General features: G+C 42.7%; 2 protein-coding genes across 2 annotated transcripts; one reads left to right on the top strand and one right to left on the bottom strand.

Annotated features, from left to right (window-relative positions):
- Positions 567–3,530, bottom strand: LOC110255273 (histone H2B type 2-F). Its single transcript, XM_021089927.1, has one exon. It carries the CDS (start codon positions 2,390–2,392, stop codon positions 2,012–2,014), a length of 381 nt encoding a protein of 126 aa, XP_020945586.1. The 5' UTR covers positions 2,393–3,530; the 3' UTR covers positions 567–2,011.
- On the top strand, positions 11,306–11,713 carry LOC100621389 (histone H4). The gene has a single exon (XM_021089930.1). It carries the CDS (start codon positions 11,348–11,350, stop codon positions 11,657–11,659), a length of 312 nt encoding a protein of 103 aa, XP_020945589.1. The 5' UTR covers positions 11,306–11,347; the 3' UTR covers positions 11,660–11,713.

The raw sequence follows: 18,329 nt of genomic DNA, 5'->3' as shown, positions 1-18,329 counted from the left end.
TAGATGTGTTTGTCTTTTTATCCCTTCATTGCTTTGCTCAGCAAATATTTGGTAATATATGAAATGAAAGTACAGTGTGATTTGAGTTTTCAAGTTTGTTGATATGGAGCTTTCAGGTTGGCAAAGAGAAATTTCAAATGCATTAAAGGATAGTGAGAACATTTTAGCTAAGCTGGAAGCCTGGGGAAAATGAATAATTAAAGAAGGTCCCGTTTTTGGCCACATGGTAGAAGCCCTTTGGTTTCAGGATAAGGAATGGAAGTTTAATCCTTAAGTAAGGGGATAATTAATGATGGCTTTTGATTAGATAAGCCAATTGATAATGCTTTAACAACTTCAAAAGACCCTAAGAAACACAAGGTCCCTTGTCCTCAGAAGAAGAGACCACCCTGGCAGTCTCAGAGTGATTTTTCCTACCATAAATTGTGTTGTATGATTTCTTTTCTTTCAACTGAAAATTTTAGATTCTCATTTGACTCATTTTCCCCTTGCCTCTTGTCGTCTCCAGGGAAAGATGACTCACTGAGAATCTTAATTTCCCAGTGAAAGAAGAAAGCACATACAGCCCATGTTATGCAACTTTTAATTGGATGTAAATGTGAACTCCTACATTATAAATTAATAAAATTTGCTTTAAGCACAAAGTCATGTAAATGCCCCCCTCCCACTCAGGTTACCAAGAACGGCTTAGTTTCAAAACTTGACTGTCAAGTGAATTGGAAACTAAGATTTTCCCTTTTGCCTCAAAGGTATATCTTATTTGGTAAAATACCTAGCCTTGGTCAGGATTAGTCTTGAGTTATGCAAATTTTGAACAGAGAGGGCCTCGGAAATCCATCCCACATGTTTAATTATGCCCTTTTATGCATTATGCCCCCCCCCAATCTATTTTTAAAAAATACTCTGGAGAACACTAAAAACCACTTCCCAGCCTCCCACCTCCAACATGACCAGGGAACTTCAGGAGAGGTACCTAGAAGCATGTTTAGGAAGCACATAGGTGGTTCTTATAACCAGGAAACTTTGTTACAGAACCAAGACAAGCTTCATGATAGCCATGGCCCTGGTAATTTTCTTGTGGCGTGTAAACAATCACAGGACCTATGTGCTGCTTAGCTTTCACCAAGAGCAGTAACAGTGGCTGCCTAGGGCTGGGGAAAAGTTTAACCTAAGTGAGGATTAAATCCTCAAAGGAAAAAAAAAAAAAAATCTTGAAGGAAGGGAACTCTGAGCACTGGTCTCTCGACCTTTTTACAAGAGTCAACATTATGGACCAGATAATTCTTGGTTGTGGGGGCTGTCCTGTGCATTACAAGATGTTTAAAGTATCCCCAGCTAGATGCCAGTAGCACCCCTCCCCCTAAGTGGCAACAAAAATGTCTTCAGATATTACCAAATGTTCCATGGGGTGGAGGGGCAAAGTCTATCTGGCTGAGGGTCACTGGGCTAGAAGGAAGTTAGGGAAGGATGGCTATGTTGAGATTTACAGGTAGGCCAACTTGCATACTAAAGCATGTGGCTATATAGGAGAAAGTTTGAAAGGTGTGTATTGAAAACTGAGTAAAACCTTAGTAGCTGGGACTAGTTAATTGAGGACTCTGTGTGATAGGATAAAATAAATCCCAGCTTGTTTACTACTCAACAAAGGACTTGAGACATTTAGGGACAAAGGGATGAAGTGGTAAGAGGAAAGCCCGGCCAGCTCTCTACTTAAAGCTCCCACTGAGGACTAGATAGGGACCACCCTGGTGACTAATCATTTGTTACTAGCAAGGTGATGTCTGCCACTAGGTGGCACCTCGAGCCTCATAGGAAGATCCCAATTTTAAAAGCAAAGACCATCTTCACCTCCCTCTCAACTCCAAATCCCAAAAAATGCACATGCACTCGAGATCACTATCTGACCAACCTTCTAACCAAGTGCTTACAGCCACTTTCTCTGATAAGTTATGTGGCTCTGAAAAGAGCCTTTGGGGTAAGGTAGATGTTCTATTTCGTCCCTTGAGCACCCTTACTTGGAACTGGTGTACTTAGTGACCGCCTTGGTGCCCTCGGACACGGCGTGCTTGGCCAGCTCGCCGGGCAGCAGCAGGCGCACGGCCGTCTGGATCTCCCGGGACGTGATGGTCGAGCGCTTGTTGTAATGAGCCAGGCGGGACGCTTCGCCCGCGATGCGCTCGAAGATGTCGTTGACGAAGGAGTTCATGATGCCCATGGCCTTGGACGAGATGCCGGTGTCTGGATGAACCTGTTTCAGCACTTTGTATACATACACAGAGTAACTTTCCTTGCGGCTTCGCTTGCGCTTTTTGCCATCCTTCTTCTGCACTTTTGTTACAGCCTTTTTAGACCCTTTTTTAGGAGCAGGAGCAGATTTTGCTGGATCCGGCATTTCTGCACGAAGAAAGCCCACGCGCCCACAAAAATGATGCTGACTACATCCAAGCTGGTCGGTTACGCGCTACTTATAGAGCCTGTATGCAAATGAAGACTAACTCAGTACTGCGTGTTTATTGGTTAATATCCAACAGTGCCGTCATAGAAGGGTGGAGTCCATGTAAATAAGGTTCGGTCTCGCTTCCTTAGTGGTCCTTAGAACAAAAGTCTTGTTAACCAATCAAAATGTTCTATTTCACACTAACCAGTAAATATGTAAAGTGTAGTTTCACCTGTTTTGTTGATTTTAACTTTTACTGGTTGACTTGTATACGTAGAGATCTGAAGCGCCAGCTAAGGGAAAGTTAAATTTTATTTTTGCATCGTATTACTCCGCTATACCACTTGTGGAAGTCTGATTTTGATTTTTGCAACCAAACCTCAGCCCACTTAAATATTTATTTTTACCTTTTGCGCCTCCTGTCTTAACGCAGTGAGGAAGACACCTCGGGACTCAGCACTGTCTCTTGCCCTTTTTTATCAGTTGAAACGCCAGGAAACTACCGGGTGTTTGACATCCAGCCTAGACCTAGAACTGCTGTCGATCTGAAAACCCAGATCCCAGATCCCCCCAGTTATAATACCGGCCTTCTACTGTCAATTTCTGTATTCAAACTTGTGCTAACATTTTTAACTAGCAGCTTGAAAGGCGTTCCAAAAAAATAAAGCAAAAACTGCGTAGAGCAGACTATCCTCTTGCAGTTTTCCCACGTAAGCAGCAAGCTTAGCCCTCTGGACTTCAGAAATCACGTCAGCACTTGGCCATGACGACCTAGATTTTGCCTGATGCTCCCTCTGGCGTCTGTCGGCTTTAATTCTGTAACCTCACCAACACATACAAGATTACTTGATCCCCTTTACCCTTAACACCTGTGCATAACGAGCCCACCGACATGGCTGAGAGGTGGTACAACTGCTCCTTTTGAAAAGGTGAGTGGCTCTGAAAAGAGCCTTTAAGATAGTCTACGTAAAAAAAAAATGCCTTAAGCCCGCTCCCCGCGGATGCGGCGGGCCAGCTGGATGTCTTTGGGCATGATGGTCACGCGCTTGGCGTGGATGGCACACAGGTTCGTGTCTTCAAACAGCCCCACCAGGTAGGCCTCGCTCGCCTCCTGCAGCGCCATCACGGCCGAGCTCTGGAAGCGCAGGTCCGTCTTGAAGTCCTGCGCGATCTCGCGCACCAGGCGCTGGAAGGGCAGCTTGCGGATCAGCAGCTCGGTCGACTTCTGGTAGCGCCGGATCTCCCGCAGGGCCACGGTGCCCGGCCGGTAGCGGTGGGGCTTCTTCACGCCGCCGGTGGCCGGCGCGCTCTTGCGGGCCGCCTTGGTGGCCAGCTGCTTCCGCGGGGCCTTGCCCCCGGTCGATTTGCGGGCGGTCTGTTTAGTACGCGCCATAATATCTCACTGGTTTCATTTACCTACCCTGAGGCAGTCCTATTTATAGACATAGCCTCATCTTGATTGGGCCAGAAAAATAAGGAATTTCCGGAATTCTTATCTCATTGGCTAGAATTCAATCCTGGGCAAAGCTTGTTATGCTAATCTCCTTATTACCTCCGTACTTTTCTATAACCTTATCGATCACAGATATTTTCTTTTTTAGGCCATTTCTTGAAATTGCTGTAACTTTTAAAACAGCAACTTATAAAGTGTTTTTGCACATTTGGGATTTATATTTTAATCGATTCCTTTGAAATACACGCATGCCCTAGGTTTCAGCCGCATTTCCATTTCTTCTCCCATAGTTAACATTTATTTAGCTCCTGACACTGAGCTAAGCGCACTAGATGTATTACATTATGACTGCGGTTCGACAAAACAATATTCAATTGAAGAAAACATATTTAACTTTACGTTTACCTGATTCAGAACTTCGCCAAAGTTGTGTGCTGGCCAGTACCAATTTACAGAGTAGAGCTCTCCGCCTTTCTTTTGTCATTTTCCCCTGGAAGGCGGTTTCCTCCTTCTCAATCCATCAATGGCTAATTAGGTCCTATAGAGGAAACGCTTCTAAGTAAGGGAAAGTAAGATCAGAAATATTTATTTATTTATTTGGCCATGAGATCCCCCAGCCACTGCAGTGACACCACCAGATCCTTAACCTGCTGCATTAAAGGGAACACAAGACCAGAAATATTAGTTTCTCCTTTACACTGGTGAATAGTTTTAAAGTCAAGTTGCCTATCAGTCAGATTAAAAGTTCAAATAAAGTGTCAAAACAAATAAATTATTTGTTGATTACTGAGTTGCTAGCATATTTTCTTCTATAAAGTGTTTTCTAATTCTTAACATTTCTTATCTTTTCTATTCTTTATAAGGAAATTGAAGATCTTTTTCCTTTTAGTTATTTCATATGCTTTGAAGAATTGCTTGGGAAAATTGCATGTAATAATACCACAGTTATGTAAGGTTACCAATGCTTAAAATTGTAATAATTAATATAAAGACTTTTAATCGCATGCTTCTTTGATTGAAAAAACACTATTGCATCCAAACCACAGAAAAACTCAAACCTGAGAACAAAGGCCCAAGAGGCTCAAAACTTACCTTGATGGTGTCAATATGAATGACTATTTTCCTGAAGTCAAAATGAAGTAAAAGTGATTTTGAGAGGATTTTCTGCGCATTAAACACAGTAGAAACTTATCTTTATATCTCCAAGTTTCCTTGGGCTGCAGCAATCTCCTGCTCTAGAGAAGAGATCTAAATGCTGGAGTTCCCTGGTAGCTCAGAGAGTTAAAGATCTGGCAGTTTTCAACTGTTGTAGCTTGGGTCACTGCTCTAGTGTGGGTTCAATCCCTGACCCACAGAACTTCTGCCATGGGCCAAAAACAAACAAATATCATGCCTAACTGACGTGAAAAACTATTACCCCCTCCTGTGGAGGTTTTGTAATACTGCCCAACATATACAGAACACTACTCAGTATTTTAAAATCCTCAACCTACACTATCTCATTTATTCCCAACTCTGTGAAGTAGATATTATTTGATTTTCCTTATATTACCGATAAAGAAACTGAGTCTCAGAGAAATTATGGCTAATCCTGGATAAATAATAATGCCTGCATAATATTCTAAAGCAAAAGAATGAATGGATCTCCAGTTTCATCAGGCTTGGGGTGTATTTTAAAGTACTGATGAATTTTCCCAACTTACAATCAAATTACTCAACTGAGCTATTGCCATCAGAACGGGAAACTACCCCTGGGGCAGATGTCTGGATGATAGTCCAAAGCTGCCCACCAAAGCGTCACAATTCTTTGAAATGTTCTATTTTTTCTTTATTTTTAAAAAACATGTATGCACTCTTGGCCATGCTGTAGAGATGTGTACATTTAAACAATAAATATTCTCAAGCTATTTATATAGAATCCAACAGTCATAGGATTTATTTTACTTTTGTAATTTACTTATATAATTTTAAAAAAATTCCAAGAGTCTTCCTCTGACTTAATAAAGAAATTGTATAAGAATTTCTACTTCTCAGAAAATAGCAGTGTCAATTTAAATATTAATTTCAGGGCAACAGTTCAAATAAAATAATAGGACATTTTTAAGGGTTATAAATAATATTTCTCTGAATATAACAATTGGACAATAATGTGATATTCCTATGAGCGGTCTCCATACACCACTCACTACTTTATCAGATTTAAAATGCACATGAGAAGTTCCCGCAGTGGCGCAGTAGAAACAAATCTGACTAGGAACCATGAGGTTTCGGGTTTGATCCATGGCCTTGCACAGTAGGGTAAGGATCTGGCATTGCCATGAGCTGTGGTGTAGGTCACAGACGAGGCTTGGATCTGGTGTTGCTGTGGCTCTGGTGTAGGTTGGCAGCTGGAGCTCCAATTAGACCCCTGGCCTGGGAACCTCCATGTGCCTTGAATGCATCCCTAAAAAATGCAGATGAAACTCTGCTTTGCTGCAGCTGTGAGAAAGAAGGAATATTTTCCTCCTTTAATATTTCTGAAGTTTTTTCCTCAGAAATAATAAGAATTTGCAGTTTAAGATTGAGCACTGAAATTATTTATTACCAAGGGGCAAAAATTAGGCATGAGAAGCTTAAATTTTACCATAGGAAATAAGCAGGAAAAGAAGATGTTAGTAAGTGAATTATTAGACATAATATGTTTTGTAGGGGCGTGTGTTTGTTTTTAATACAAAAGTAATTAACTGAATGAATTTATTTGTATTATTATTATTATTATTTGCTTTTTAGGGCCGCATCTGTGGCATATTCCCATATGCCAGGCTCGAGGTCAAATCGGAGCTGCAGCTGCTGGCCTACCCCTCAGCCACAGCAATGTGGGATCCCAGCCACATTTTCGACCTACACCAAAGCTCCTGGCAACACCAGATCCTTAACTTAACCCACTGAATGAGGCCAGGGATCGAACCCAAATCCTCATGGATACTAGTTGGGTTTGTAACCCACTGAGCCACAGCGGAAACTCCTGAACTTAATTAAAATGTATGTTCCAGGAAGACAGTTTGTGTTTAGCTTTTGACTTGAAGTACCCCCACTTTGAGACTGGATCTTTGGTTTATGGGTTAGTCAGGCCATGTGCCTGCTTCCCTTTCATTCTGAGTCGCCTGCAGCTATGGACCAAATTAAGAAGCCACAGGACTTTGAAGTTGTTTTCTTATCTCATTCTGAGCTAAACTCATTCCTTTCAACATCCTGTTCATTGGATAAAAACTTGCCCCTTAGTACCTGTCCTAATGCTACTGTTTGTACTATACAGTGAAGGGCAGGGGCGAGGAAGAAAATTTTTCCTTGACCCACTTAGGGTCCCTGAGTGGGTCTGAAAATTGAACCAACAAAGGCAGATTAACAGGGGAAAAAGGCATATACATTTATTTAAGTTTTACATGGCACAGGAACATTCATAAGGAAATGAAGATTTGCAGAAACAGGCCTGAGTATATTTATGCTAGATTTGATCAAGGGTGGACAGTTGTATAGAAATATGGTAGGTTAATGAGTCTGAGGTAAGTGTAGTAAACTGGGGAAACAGCAAGACCTGTGTGTTAGGATTCTTCTGTGTGTTCCTTTGTTTTAGAGATAACGATGCTCCTTTCCTCTGGGTATAGGGAGAGCACCTCCCACCAGAAGGTTTTATGACCTGTTTCAGGGGAGAAAGTTGGGGGAAGGTCACAGTGAGCTTCCTGCTTGTGTCACTTTCTCAAAATTTCTTTACTTTAAAATATTCAATATGCGAGGTGTCATATTTTGGGGTGGCAGGTCTTTTATCCTATCAGTGGCAGTGTGTACCACCCCTAAAATATGCCACTTTCATATAAGGATTATTCTGAGCTAAAAGCACTTGGCAAACAGCAGATGCAAGAAAGGCACTCTGACCTTAAAACAGGAGATAAAACCCCTATATGGAAGAAGTCTTCCCTATTCCAGGAGGGTATACCAGGATGGGGAGCCGAAGCCATGAGAAATTCTATAGACACAAAGCTTATTAAACTAACCCATAACTTCCTCGTTACTTTTCTACTTAGTTAACTCCCCTAGTTAATTCCACCTAGTTAACTGCCCTAGCCCAAGCCCCATTGTCTTATCACATCCCCAGAATTTGTTGCTTTTTGTTTAAAAGGTATATGTAAGCTCCAGGACTATCCACCTCTTCATTTTCCTTCTGAAGACCCTCGTATACACACAAAAATACTTAAATTTGTATGCTTTTTTCCTTTTGACTAGACTTATGTCAGTTTAATTCTCAGGCCCAGTCACAGAATCTAAGAGGTAGAAGAAAGTTTTCCATCTGCTACAAGTTTATACAATATCCAGCTTTCCAATGTGATGCATCCCTGTGGACTATAGTAGGTTCAAGTAATATGTTCCACACAGTACACGTTGTTTCATTAACCATCCTCATGGGATTTAAGGTACACATTGTAGAAATTTAAAGGGATGTACACATGTATAATTTTATTTATTTGTAATAGAAACAAATTGGACTTTTAAAAAAATGTTCAGGCCACAGATGTTAGCATGGTACTTAATACTTGTGGTGTATGGAGGAAATTAGAACAGAATGTTCGCAACTCAACTGACATATAGCCTGTCTGCAAAAGAAGTTTTTTTCCAACCATATTTTCTACTTCAACATTCATTTAACTTTTGTAATCAACAGTATACATATATTATACCCTTTAACACACACAGCGGCATGTAAATTGCTCTCTCAATCTGAATTTACTATTAATGTGGAAAGGGAGCGTTTATTTTGGGGAGAATTTTATTTAGGTAATGAGTTATTAGGCCCCTCAGAGAAGGATGAAGTTTTGAAAAAGAAGTTTGTAGGCATTGCTTCTGTCTAGGGTCCTGTTCTCTCTGACACAAAAACCCATCACTTCTCTCGGCCTTGGCTTGTGGTTGTCTTGTTTTGCAATTTGGTTGTGTCTTTCTTACCTACTAGTGTTTAAAAGCAGTCAAATGTAGGCACTGTTCATTCTATAAACAATTTTTGAGCTTATGTTAGACATTGAATATGTCAATTTATGAAGAAAAATAGAAATCACTGCCAAGCAGTCAAGGGTGGGGGGGATATGTAAGATGCCAAAGAGTTATGAAACAATGTGACAGAGTCTGTAAGAGTTGCTAAAAGGTCAGAAAAGTTTGTTTCTCTATCTGGAGGCAGCCAAGGGAGAAGAAGATATCACAGGAAAGGAAAAACAATTTTCCCTCTTTCATCTTGAGTTCTTAGCTGAGACCCCTGTAATAAAAGACAGATTAACAAGAGAAAAACAAACAGAAGTTTATTAACATGTATACACCTGGAGATATCCAGGGAAAAATTAGTAACTCCTCAAAATGGCTTAGACTTAAATACTATCTTAATAGGGAAAAGGGAGGGGTCATGGAGGCCTCCCAGGGAGAGTAAGTGACTTTTAGGAAAGATGAATGGGCTCTTGGAATAGATGGGAGGTATGACAGTTTGTGACAAAATTTGTCTGAGTTTAGTCTCGACTTCTAGTCTCCTCTTCTGAGACAGGAGTCAAACTTCCCTGGTTGATGAAACTCCCTGGGGAGGGGATTTCTGTCAGTTGAGTTCCTTTCTGAGGATCTGTCTTTGGGCAGATAAGGGGAAATCAAGGAACGTTTGTCCCTGAATTTGCTACTTTTCAAGGTACTGTGGCTCAAAATAATCATTATGCCAAACCAGCATATTTTGAGGTGGCATGTCCTGAACTCTTACAAGTCATATTTTGGGGTGGCCTATGCTGTTACCCTTCAACATCTGTTGCGAATTCCAGGGTGTTGACCTTAAGCATGTTATGCACGGTAGCAACATTCGATGAGCAGAGAGAACACGGGAGGGAGAGGAGAATGTATTCCCTCAGACCCCACAAAAGTCCTATCTTGGAGATTTTAAGTTTAAACATTTTGATTTTTGGAGATTTTGAGTTTAAAATGACTAAAGAATGACCAGGTGGATCTACATGTCTGGACCCTATGAGCCTGGATAAAGATAGTGATTTAGCATATAAATATATAAAAATATGAATATAGCATATAGTTATATATAGCATATAGTTTTATAAAGTAGAACTAAAGGAGAGATAAAAAAGGCAGATTTAAAAAAATAATAAGCATTAAAACATAGTTTAATAATAAACGTAAAAAGCATGTTTTTTTCTGATGCAGAAACTACATCTCCTGTAATCTTCTACAGAAGGCTCTGGTAATGAAAATGCTATTAATAAGGACCCCAGTCAATTTCACAAGGCGTTTCTGGTAATGACTCTCAATCTGGAGCAGATGTCCTCTTGTGCAACCCAATTCAGCAAACATGTGGGGCCTCAGTGGGGACACAACTTGGGCACCGAATTCTGGATGAAAACAAGGGTTGAATTTAGAAGGTCTGTAGAAGCAGAGGTACATAATACTTTGTCTCTGTATGTATTGCTTCCCTCAGCAGAGCTTTGAAAAACAATGAGTGCATTGGATTCACTGACATCCATGAGAAGGCTTGACGGTATAGTGAGACCACTTTACCTAGGATCTGATTTCTCCTGGGTGAAGTGAAATTCCATGTCTCCTACCAACAAAACAGAGATGAGTCTCAGGAATTATGGCGCTCCCCCCCCCCCCCCAAATACACAATCTAGGTGCCCCTGCTCTCGAGATCGCCTCCTGGGTCTGGCAGTCTTACTATGGGAACTGCGTTAGTTGCAGTGTTATGTAACCTTAGTTCTGAAGACTGGGATCCTTGTGTAAGGATTAGACCCCGCGCTGGCGCTCTTTTCTTCCCATTTCTGGGTTTCCTTTGCTTTTCTTACCCTCTTGAGACACTAACGCATTTCTTAGGCTAAATTGAATGCCTTTAGGGAGCCCACAGATGAAGAGAGAGACGGGGCGGGGGTGGGGGGAGAGGAAAACAGAGGTGGAATCCGGAAGCTTGGATTCTAATTCCCCCGCGGATTCTGGCAAATCGACTTTTTACGAGTCTGAGGGGAGGAGGGGCAAAATAGGGGAAGGCGATTAAGCGGTAAAAACTACTACAACGTATAAAATAAATAAGCTGCAAGGATATATTGTACAGCCCAAGAAATGTATTCATTATTTTATAACTTTAAATGGAATCTAATCTATAAAAATATTGAATCGCTGTTGCACACCTGAAACTCATATGAAACCGTTAATCAACCATATTTCAAAAATGATTAATTAATAAATAAAAGGTGCATGTCTGTTAGCGGGCGCTGTGGAGGGTGGAGAGGGAGAGAGGGAAACAGCAGAAACAACGAAAGGTTGAGCGGGCGGGGACAAATGAGACGCCTTCCCGCCCGCGCGCTTTCGGCTTTCAGCTTTCAATCAGGTCCGCCACTCTTGTATATCAGGCGAAAAGCCATCCTCAGCCGTCCCAAAGTTGTCTGCAGACCACATCAGCCATGTCCGGGAGAGGAAAGGGCGGTAAGGGCTTGGGCAAGGGCGGTGCTAAGCGCCACCGCAAGGTCTTGAGAGACAACATCCAAGGCATCACCAAGCCCGCCATTCGGCGCCTTGCTCGGCGAGGGGGAGTCAAGCGGATTTCCGGCCTCATTTACGAGGAAACCCGAGGTGTGTTGAAGGTGTTCCTAGAGAACGTCATTCGGGACGCAGTGACCTACACGGAGCACGCCAAGCGCAAGACCGTCACCGCCATGGACGTGGTGTACGCCCTCAAGAGGCAGGGACGCACCCTGTATGGCTTCGGGGGCTAAGCTGCTAGTTCTGCTACGTGAGACAATCTCAAAGGCCCTTTTTAGGGCCAACCACACAGTCCTCAGAAGAGCTGAGCGCTTGCCTAAAAAGCATAGGGAGCTTTGCAATTGGGAGCTGGCTAGTCTGGGGTCAGAAATGTGTAGGAGACAGGTGCTAAGAGCTCTGGGAACCCGAGTTATTTATTAACCAGAGCTGTTTTTCACTTGTCTGCCTCAATTTTAATCACTGGGAAAGCCTATCATGCTCCAGACTTAAAAGAAAACTTGTTAGGACCTGTTGTAGCTTAGAATAAGGCCCACAGAAATATACCCAATCATAAAATAGAACAATTTAATTTTAGACAAGCCAAAAGCAAATTCTATGTCAGCGTTGTTTTAGGTTGTTCTCTATACTGCCACTTTTCTTTTTCTTAAAGGTTGCAGCCGTAGTATATGGAAGTTCCTGGGCCAGGGATCAGACCCAGGCATTCAGGCTCTTAACCCATGGCCACAGTGGGAACTCCTATGCTGCCACATCTAAATTTACCTGATTTTGATTGAAACATAGGTGCATACTTGCAGTCCTTAAACCTAGTTATGGTTTTGTAAGTAAAAGATTTTTTTTGAATTGTATTTTTAGTGTTCTAGGCTTATGATTTTACACAGCTACATTTGGCTTGTATGTAGCCAAGGAAAAATTCTAGAGAAGAAATTGTTAGCTTCCAAAAGATAATCCAGCTATTGCTTTACCGGTCTCCGCACTTCCATGTGGAGTGTACCCACCACATTTTCTCTACCCACTTTTCCAGTGATGAATGTTTACTGTTTCCAATGTCCCATCATACTTTTCATGTTCCCTGATAGACCTGTGTGAGAATTTCTTTTGGATTTAAGTGCCCAGAAGCACAGTTGCAGGTTCCTGTGATGTGTAACTTTAATTGACCTAAGTACCAGGCTATTCTGAAGAATGGCTGCCCTAGGCCACATCCCACCAGCCAGGCACCAGCCACGTAAACCACCATTACCACCAACACTTAGCATTATTCAGCTTTCTATGGTTGGCCAGAGTATTCAGTATAAAGTGATATCCCATTATTGTTTTAATTTGCCTTTCTCTGATTGCTAGTATTTATATGCATTTCTACAAATATATGTTCTTTTTCTTCCATGTATATGTGTGTGTGTGTGCACATGTGCGTGCGGGAGCGTTTTTATCTCTAGGGCCACACCCACGGCATATGGAGGTTCGCAGGCTTGGGGTCGAATTGGAGCCGTAGCTGCCAGCCTACACCGCAGCCACAGCAATGGGGGATCCAAGCCAAATCTGTGAACTACACCCCAGCCTACGGTAATGCTGGATCCTTAACCCACTGAGCAAGGCCAGAGATGGAACCTGAGTCCTTATGGATACTAGTTGGGTTGGTTAACCACTGAGTCACGAAGGGAACTCTTTTTTTTTTTTTTTTTTTGGCTTCCTCTTTTATAATCCTTTCCTCTACACTGTTTACAGAGTAAAATCCATCCATCCACTCCCTCCCCAGTTTGGCATTCAAGCCCCTCAATGACCTGGCCTTAAAGTCTCATCACTGAAAAATTATTTCCCATTCCTAGAATTGGTCCAGCCTGTAGACTGTCCACCACTCACAATTCTCTTTTTCTTTTTTCTGGTTCCCTGCCCCACCCCAAGTTCTCCTACAAGAAGTCCTTTTTGAGTCTCTCAGTTAGAACTGACCTCTTCCTCTGAATTTCCAGCTAACTCATTTGCACCTTTCTCTGCCACCCACCGCAGAATGCCTTCATTATAGAGCATGTCTTCTCACAGAGCCCAAAGACCTGGTTCCCATTTCTGCAAACTCATATACACACCTCCAGCTATGAAGAGTTGCCAGGCTTCTTGTTGAACAAAACAGTAAGACTTTTTTTGGCCACACCTGTGACATACCAAAGTTCCCAGGCCAGAGGAGTTCCCACTGTGGCTCAGTGGTTAACGAATCCGACTAGGAACCATGAGGTTGCAGGTTTGATCCCTGGCCTCACTCAGAGGGTTAAGCATCCGGCATTGCTGTGAGCTGTGGTGTAGGTTGCAGATGAGGCTCGGATCCCGAGTTGCTGTGCCTCTGGTGTAGGCTGGCAGCTATAGCTTGGATTAGACCCCTAGCCTGGGAACCTCCATATGCTACGGGAGCAGCCCTAGAAATGGCAAAAAGACAAAAAACAGAAAAACAAAATGAAAAAGAAGTTCCCAGGCCAAGGACAGAATCCACACCACAGCAGTGACAATGCCAGATCCTTTAACTGCTAGACCACCAGGGAACTCCTGCAAGAATTTTTGAGAGGTGATCTCACTTTTTCTGGTTATGTCTCTATTGCAGTGGTTTTCAGTTGCAGATTGCAGCCCATGAGCAGGTGGTAAAATCAACTTAGAGAATGGGAGCCAGTATCTTTTATTAATGAAACAGAATAGGATTCAAAATAACAAAGTGCGTTCCAAGCAAAAAAAAAAAAAAAAGAAAAAAGATCCTTTTGTATAACTTGCTTTAATTTTTAGGTATGTGCGACTGTGCAGCAGATAGTAATATAAAGTTATATCTTACTATATTTTGGAGTGATCAGAAATCAGAGCTACTGTATCTCTAGATGTAATTATTTTTGTGTATTATTTTCTTCTGAAACAATGAATCTAATACAAGAAGAAAAGCAAAACAGGCTCAAGTTCCACATCTGCTGTCTTCTGTGTGACCCACATTCCAAGTTATCTGTCCCTCACCAGCTTTGGTTTCTTCAAATATTCAACAGAAAATTTAAAAGCCCTTCCTCCTGTCCAGGGATATTGTGAGTTTGAATGAGAGGAGGTGACTGAAAGATGAACCAGAAGCCATCTAGGAATCTGGGTATTCTTACTGCCTGGGCCATACAGTCTAGAAGCTGGCTGTGTGTTGAAAATTATTCACTAATGTGTGTGTGTGATTCTTGTTTTCCATGACATGATTGTAATTAAGGCTTACATCAATTCACATTATTGTCACTAATATTTACATAATTAATATTAATGATGCTACTAATGTTGATTTATGACCATATGTAGGGCTCTGTTCTAAGCACTTTGTGTGGGCTATATTATCTCTTTCTATCCTCATGGCATTCCTGGGGTGGGTACAATTATGATCCTGGTTTACACATGAGGAAATGGAGATCCCAGTCTTTTCTCTTTGGAACCTTTTCCTGGATAAGGGTCAGGAGCCTGCCCTACCTGCTAAGGGGTGTCAGGCCTCAGCCCCAGTTCACTGCAGTGAGGCCCATAGATTTCTGCCAACCCCTTTCCTCTACCATCCTTCCTCCCCTTCCTGTCTCTCCTTATGTACATTTCACTCTCTGCTCCTGATCACATCCCAGGTCCACACACCAAAAACCAAAAAAATCCTGTCAGGAGGCTTGTCCGAATCTGATATCTTGTGGATATAAAAACAGACACTCCTTCCCAGATCTGCATTCAGGAACAGACTGGGGGTGCTGGTGAGAATGTAGCTCAGTGAACTCTTCTCTCAGTCCCTGTTACCAGAAGCAGATTGTCTGGGACTGTGGCCATTCATGGCTAAGGGGCACCTGGGCTTTCCAAACACCCTGCCCACAGGCAGTGTCCTGCTCCTGTGTTCCAGGACCCCCCCCCCAAAGACCTTGGAAGGTCTTCTCAGAGGTCCAATCCAGGTCTGCTCTTGATCTATAACTTCAAAGACCCCAGGAATAGGGGGCATCCTGTGCTCAACTCCCTCATATATGGCAAAGAGTAGAAGGTCAGGAGAATTAGATCCCTCATCAAGCATTTCCTGATCACCTATGTTGTGCCAGGCAAAGAACAAAGATAAATCTTCACCCTGAGGAAAGATGCCAGCCTAATGCTGAAGGTAGGGAATAGGAAGAGGTGTGAGGATAGGATGGGAGAGAGGTGGGGGGGGCACAAAGATATAAGGGTAAAGAGGAGAAAGGAAAGGGAAGGCCACCACATAAGGCTGAATCTTGAAGAATGAACAGGGATTCTCAAGGCTGCAAAAAAAAAAAAAAAAAAGGGAGGAGGATCTGAAGACAAGAAATGAAACGTGTGAAGACATCATATCCTTGGGAACTGCTGATGTTCTGAGGAGCCAGAATGTACTTGTTCAGCCAGCAGAGTGCTAGAAACCTGGGGAGGATCTGGGAAGTATCAGGAACTAGTTGCATATTAAGATGATGTTATTAGGCTTTTTAAATTTAATAACTATTAATAGAGTAACTGAAAGTAATTGAATACTTATTCTGGACCAGATACTCTGCTAGGTACTTTATGGGAAGTGTCACTTTTAACATTTCCAACAACACTATTAGCAAGATACTGTCGTCTCCATTTTACAAATGGAAAGAGCGAGGCCTACAGAGACTTTCTTGTTGAAGTCAAACCTGTGACTATGGGCAAGACCAGGGTTCCAGTTCAGGTTTGCCTAACTCAAGAGTCCCTACCAGTTATTAACCTCCACTGCTGTGGATGCTATGCAAAGGAAGGTGAACTTTACTATGAAGGGCATGAGAAGGAGGTGGAACATTTTTTGAGAGTGACAGACTCAAAAAAATGCATTGAAAGTGACAGCTCTCACACAGGGTGGACACTTAGTGGCAAGGTAGAGTCAAGGCTGAATATTTAATTCTCTAGAACAGAGCTGGTGAGGGTGTCAGTTAAGAGAGACCATAGATGGATGGAGAGAGGGTGACAGACTTGAAAGTCAGACAGTAAGTTAGAAAACATTGGTGACTTGTGAAATTTGGACACATGATAAGAGAAAGGAACTGTCGGAGTTCCCGTCGTGGCGCAGTGGTTAACGAATCCGACTAGGAACCATGAGGTGGCGGGTTCGGTCCCTGCCCTTGCTCAGTGGGTTAACGATCCGGCGTTGCCGTGAGCTGTGGTGTAGGTTGCAGGCGCGGCTCGGATCCCGCGTTGCTGTGGCTCTCTGGCGTAGGCCAGTGGCTACAGCTCCGATGAGACCCCTAGCCTGGGAACCTCCATATGCCGTGGGAGTGGCCCAAAGAAATAGCAAAAAAAAAAAAAAAAAAAAAAAAGAGAGAAAGGAACTGTGGACCTGAACAGATGAGGAAAAAGGGGTGAAGGTGTCTTCCAAGTAAGACGGGGAATATGGAAGGAAAAAAAGAACTTTGGAAGCAAGACAATACAATTGTGGAAATAGTGAACTGAGTTTGAAGTGCCTATTATCCATCCTGAAGGACCTGGCCATCAGAAAGTTAGAGATATTGGTGTAGAGGACAGGATAGTGGTCTCAGCAGGAGATATCAATATGAGAACACTTGGCAGAGAGCAGATACATGGAAAGTAGGAATTCATGATCTCACTTGAGTCTCAAGGAGAAAAAAAAAAAAAAAAAGCCAAGGCCAGCATGGATGAAACCGAGAACACTGACGGAACCCGGCAGAGGAGAAGAAATGAGACTCCTGAGATGAGGACCTGGAAGGATGATCATGAGAGTGTGTGAACCCAAAGCCCAAGTCTTCTTCCAAGGAACCAAAGGTAGTGTCAACGGGACCAGAATACCAGTTTCTCTCTACACATGCACACACACCTGTCCCCCACTATCCTAACCAAGGCAGAATTAAACCCAAACAAAGACTGTGTTTGTTTTTCCAAGGCTGAACCTGAAGTATAGGGAAGTGCCCCAGTCAGGGGTAAATCAGAGCTGCAGCAGCCGGCCTAGGCCACTGTCACTGCAATACTGTGACCTATACTGCAGCTTACAGCAACGCTGCATTCTTAAGAGACAATGATAGGTCCTTAACCTGCTGAGCCACAACAAGAACCCACAAAGACTGTTTTTCTTTTTTTTTGTTGTTGGTGTTGTTGCTATTTCTTGGGCCGCTCCCGCGGCATATGGAGGTTCCCAGGCTAGGGGTCGAATCAGAGCTGTAGCCACCGGCCTACGCCAGAGCCACAGCAACGCGGGATCCGAGCCGCGCCTGCAACCTACACCACAGCTCACGGCAACGCCGGATCGTTAACCCACTGAGCAAGGGCAGGGACCGAACCCGCCACCTCATGGTTCCTAGTCGGATTCGTTAACCACTGCGCCACAAAGGGAACTCCTGTTTTTCTATTCTTAAAAATCCCAGGGGTTTGGAGTAGACTTTCCTTGCAATTATTCTAGCCGTGTAGAAGCTAATGACTAGAGGAAAAGCATTTATTTACCTTGTCCTTATTCTTTAACTCTCTCCTCTGAGAGTAGGGAATGATTTAAGTACAGAAATGATTAAATGATAAAACACTCATTTTAAACTGTACTCTGATATCAATGAACTCAGTTTATACCAGTCTCTCAAACAAATAAAAAGATTTGAAAGGATGCTGTGAGGGTAGGCCTTTCTTTATACTGACAGGAAGACAAAATTTTATTCTACTCCTGACTGGATATCGAAAATGCCACTAAATTAATTTCCCTTGCATGCGATTAATAATGAAAGACTTCCTTGATGTTAAGGGTGTCCTAATTGGTAAAATAAAGCAGTGTGATATCAGAGGCAGGCCGAGGATGTGGAGCACTGACACCTGACACAGACATTGAAGTTTCCAGAGTCTGTTCAACTGTTCCTGGACCCGAGATCATGAACAAGTCACTTACTCACCTGAGAACTTCAAGCTGTACCTCAGAAAGCCCTA

Source organism: Sus scrofa, chromosome 4 (genome assembly GCF_000003025.6).
Source record: "Sus scrofa isolate TJ Tabasco breed Duroc chromosome 4, Sscrofa11.1, whole genome shotgun sequence".
In the NCBI taxonomy this organism is placed as follows: domain Eukaryota; kingdom Metazoa; phylum Chordata; class Mammalia; order Artiodactyla; family Suidae; genus Sus; species Sus scrofa.
The sequence above is the reverse complement of the archived record's forward strand: the minus strand, read 5'-3'. Positions and strand labels throughout refer to the sequence as shown.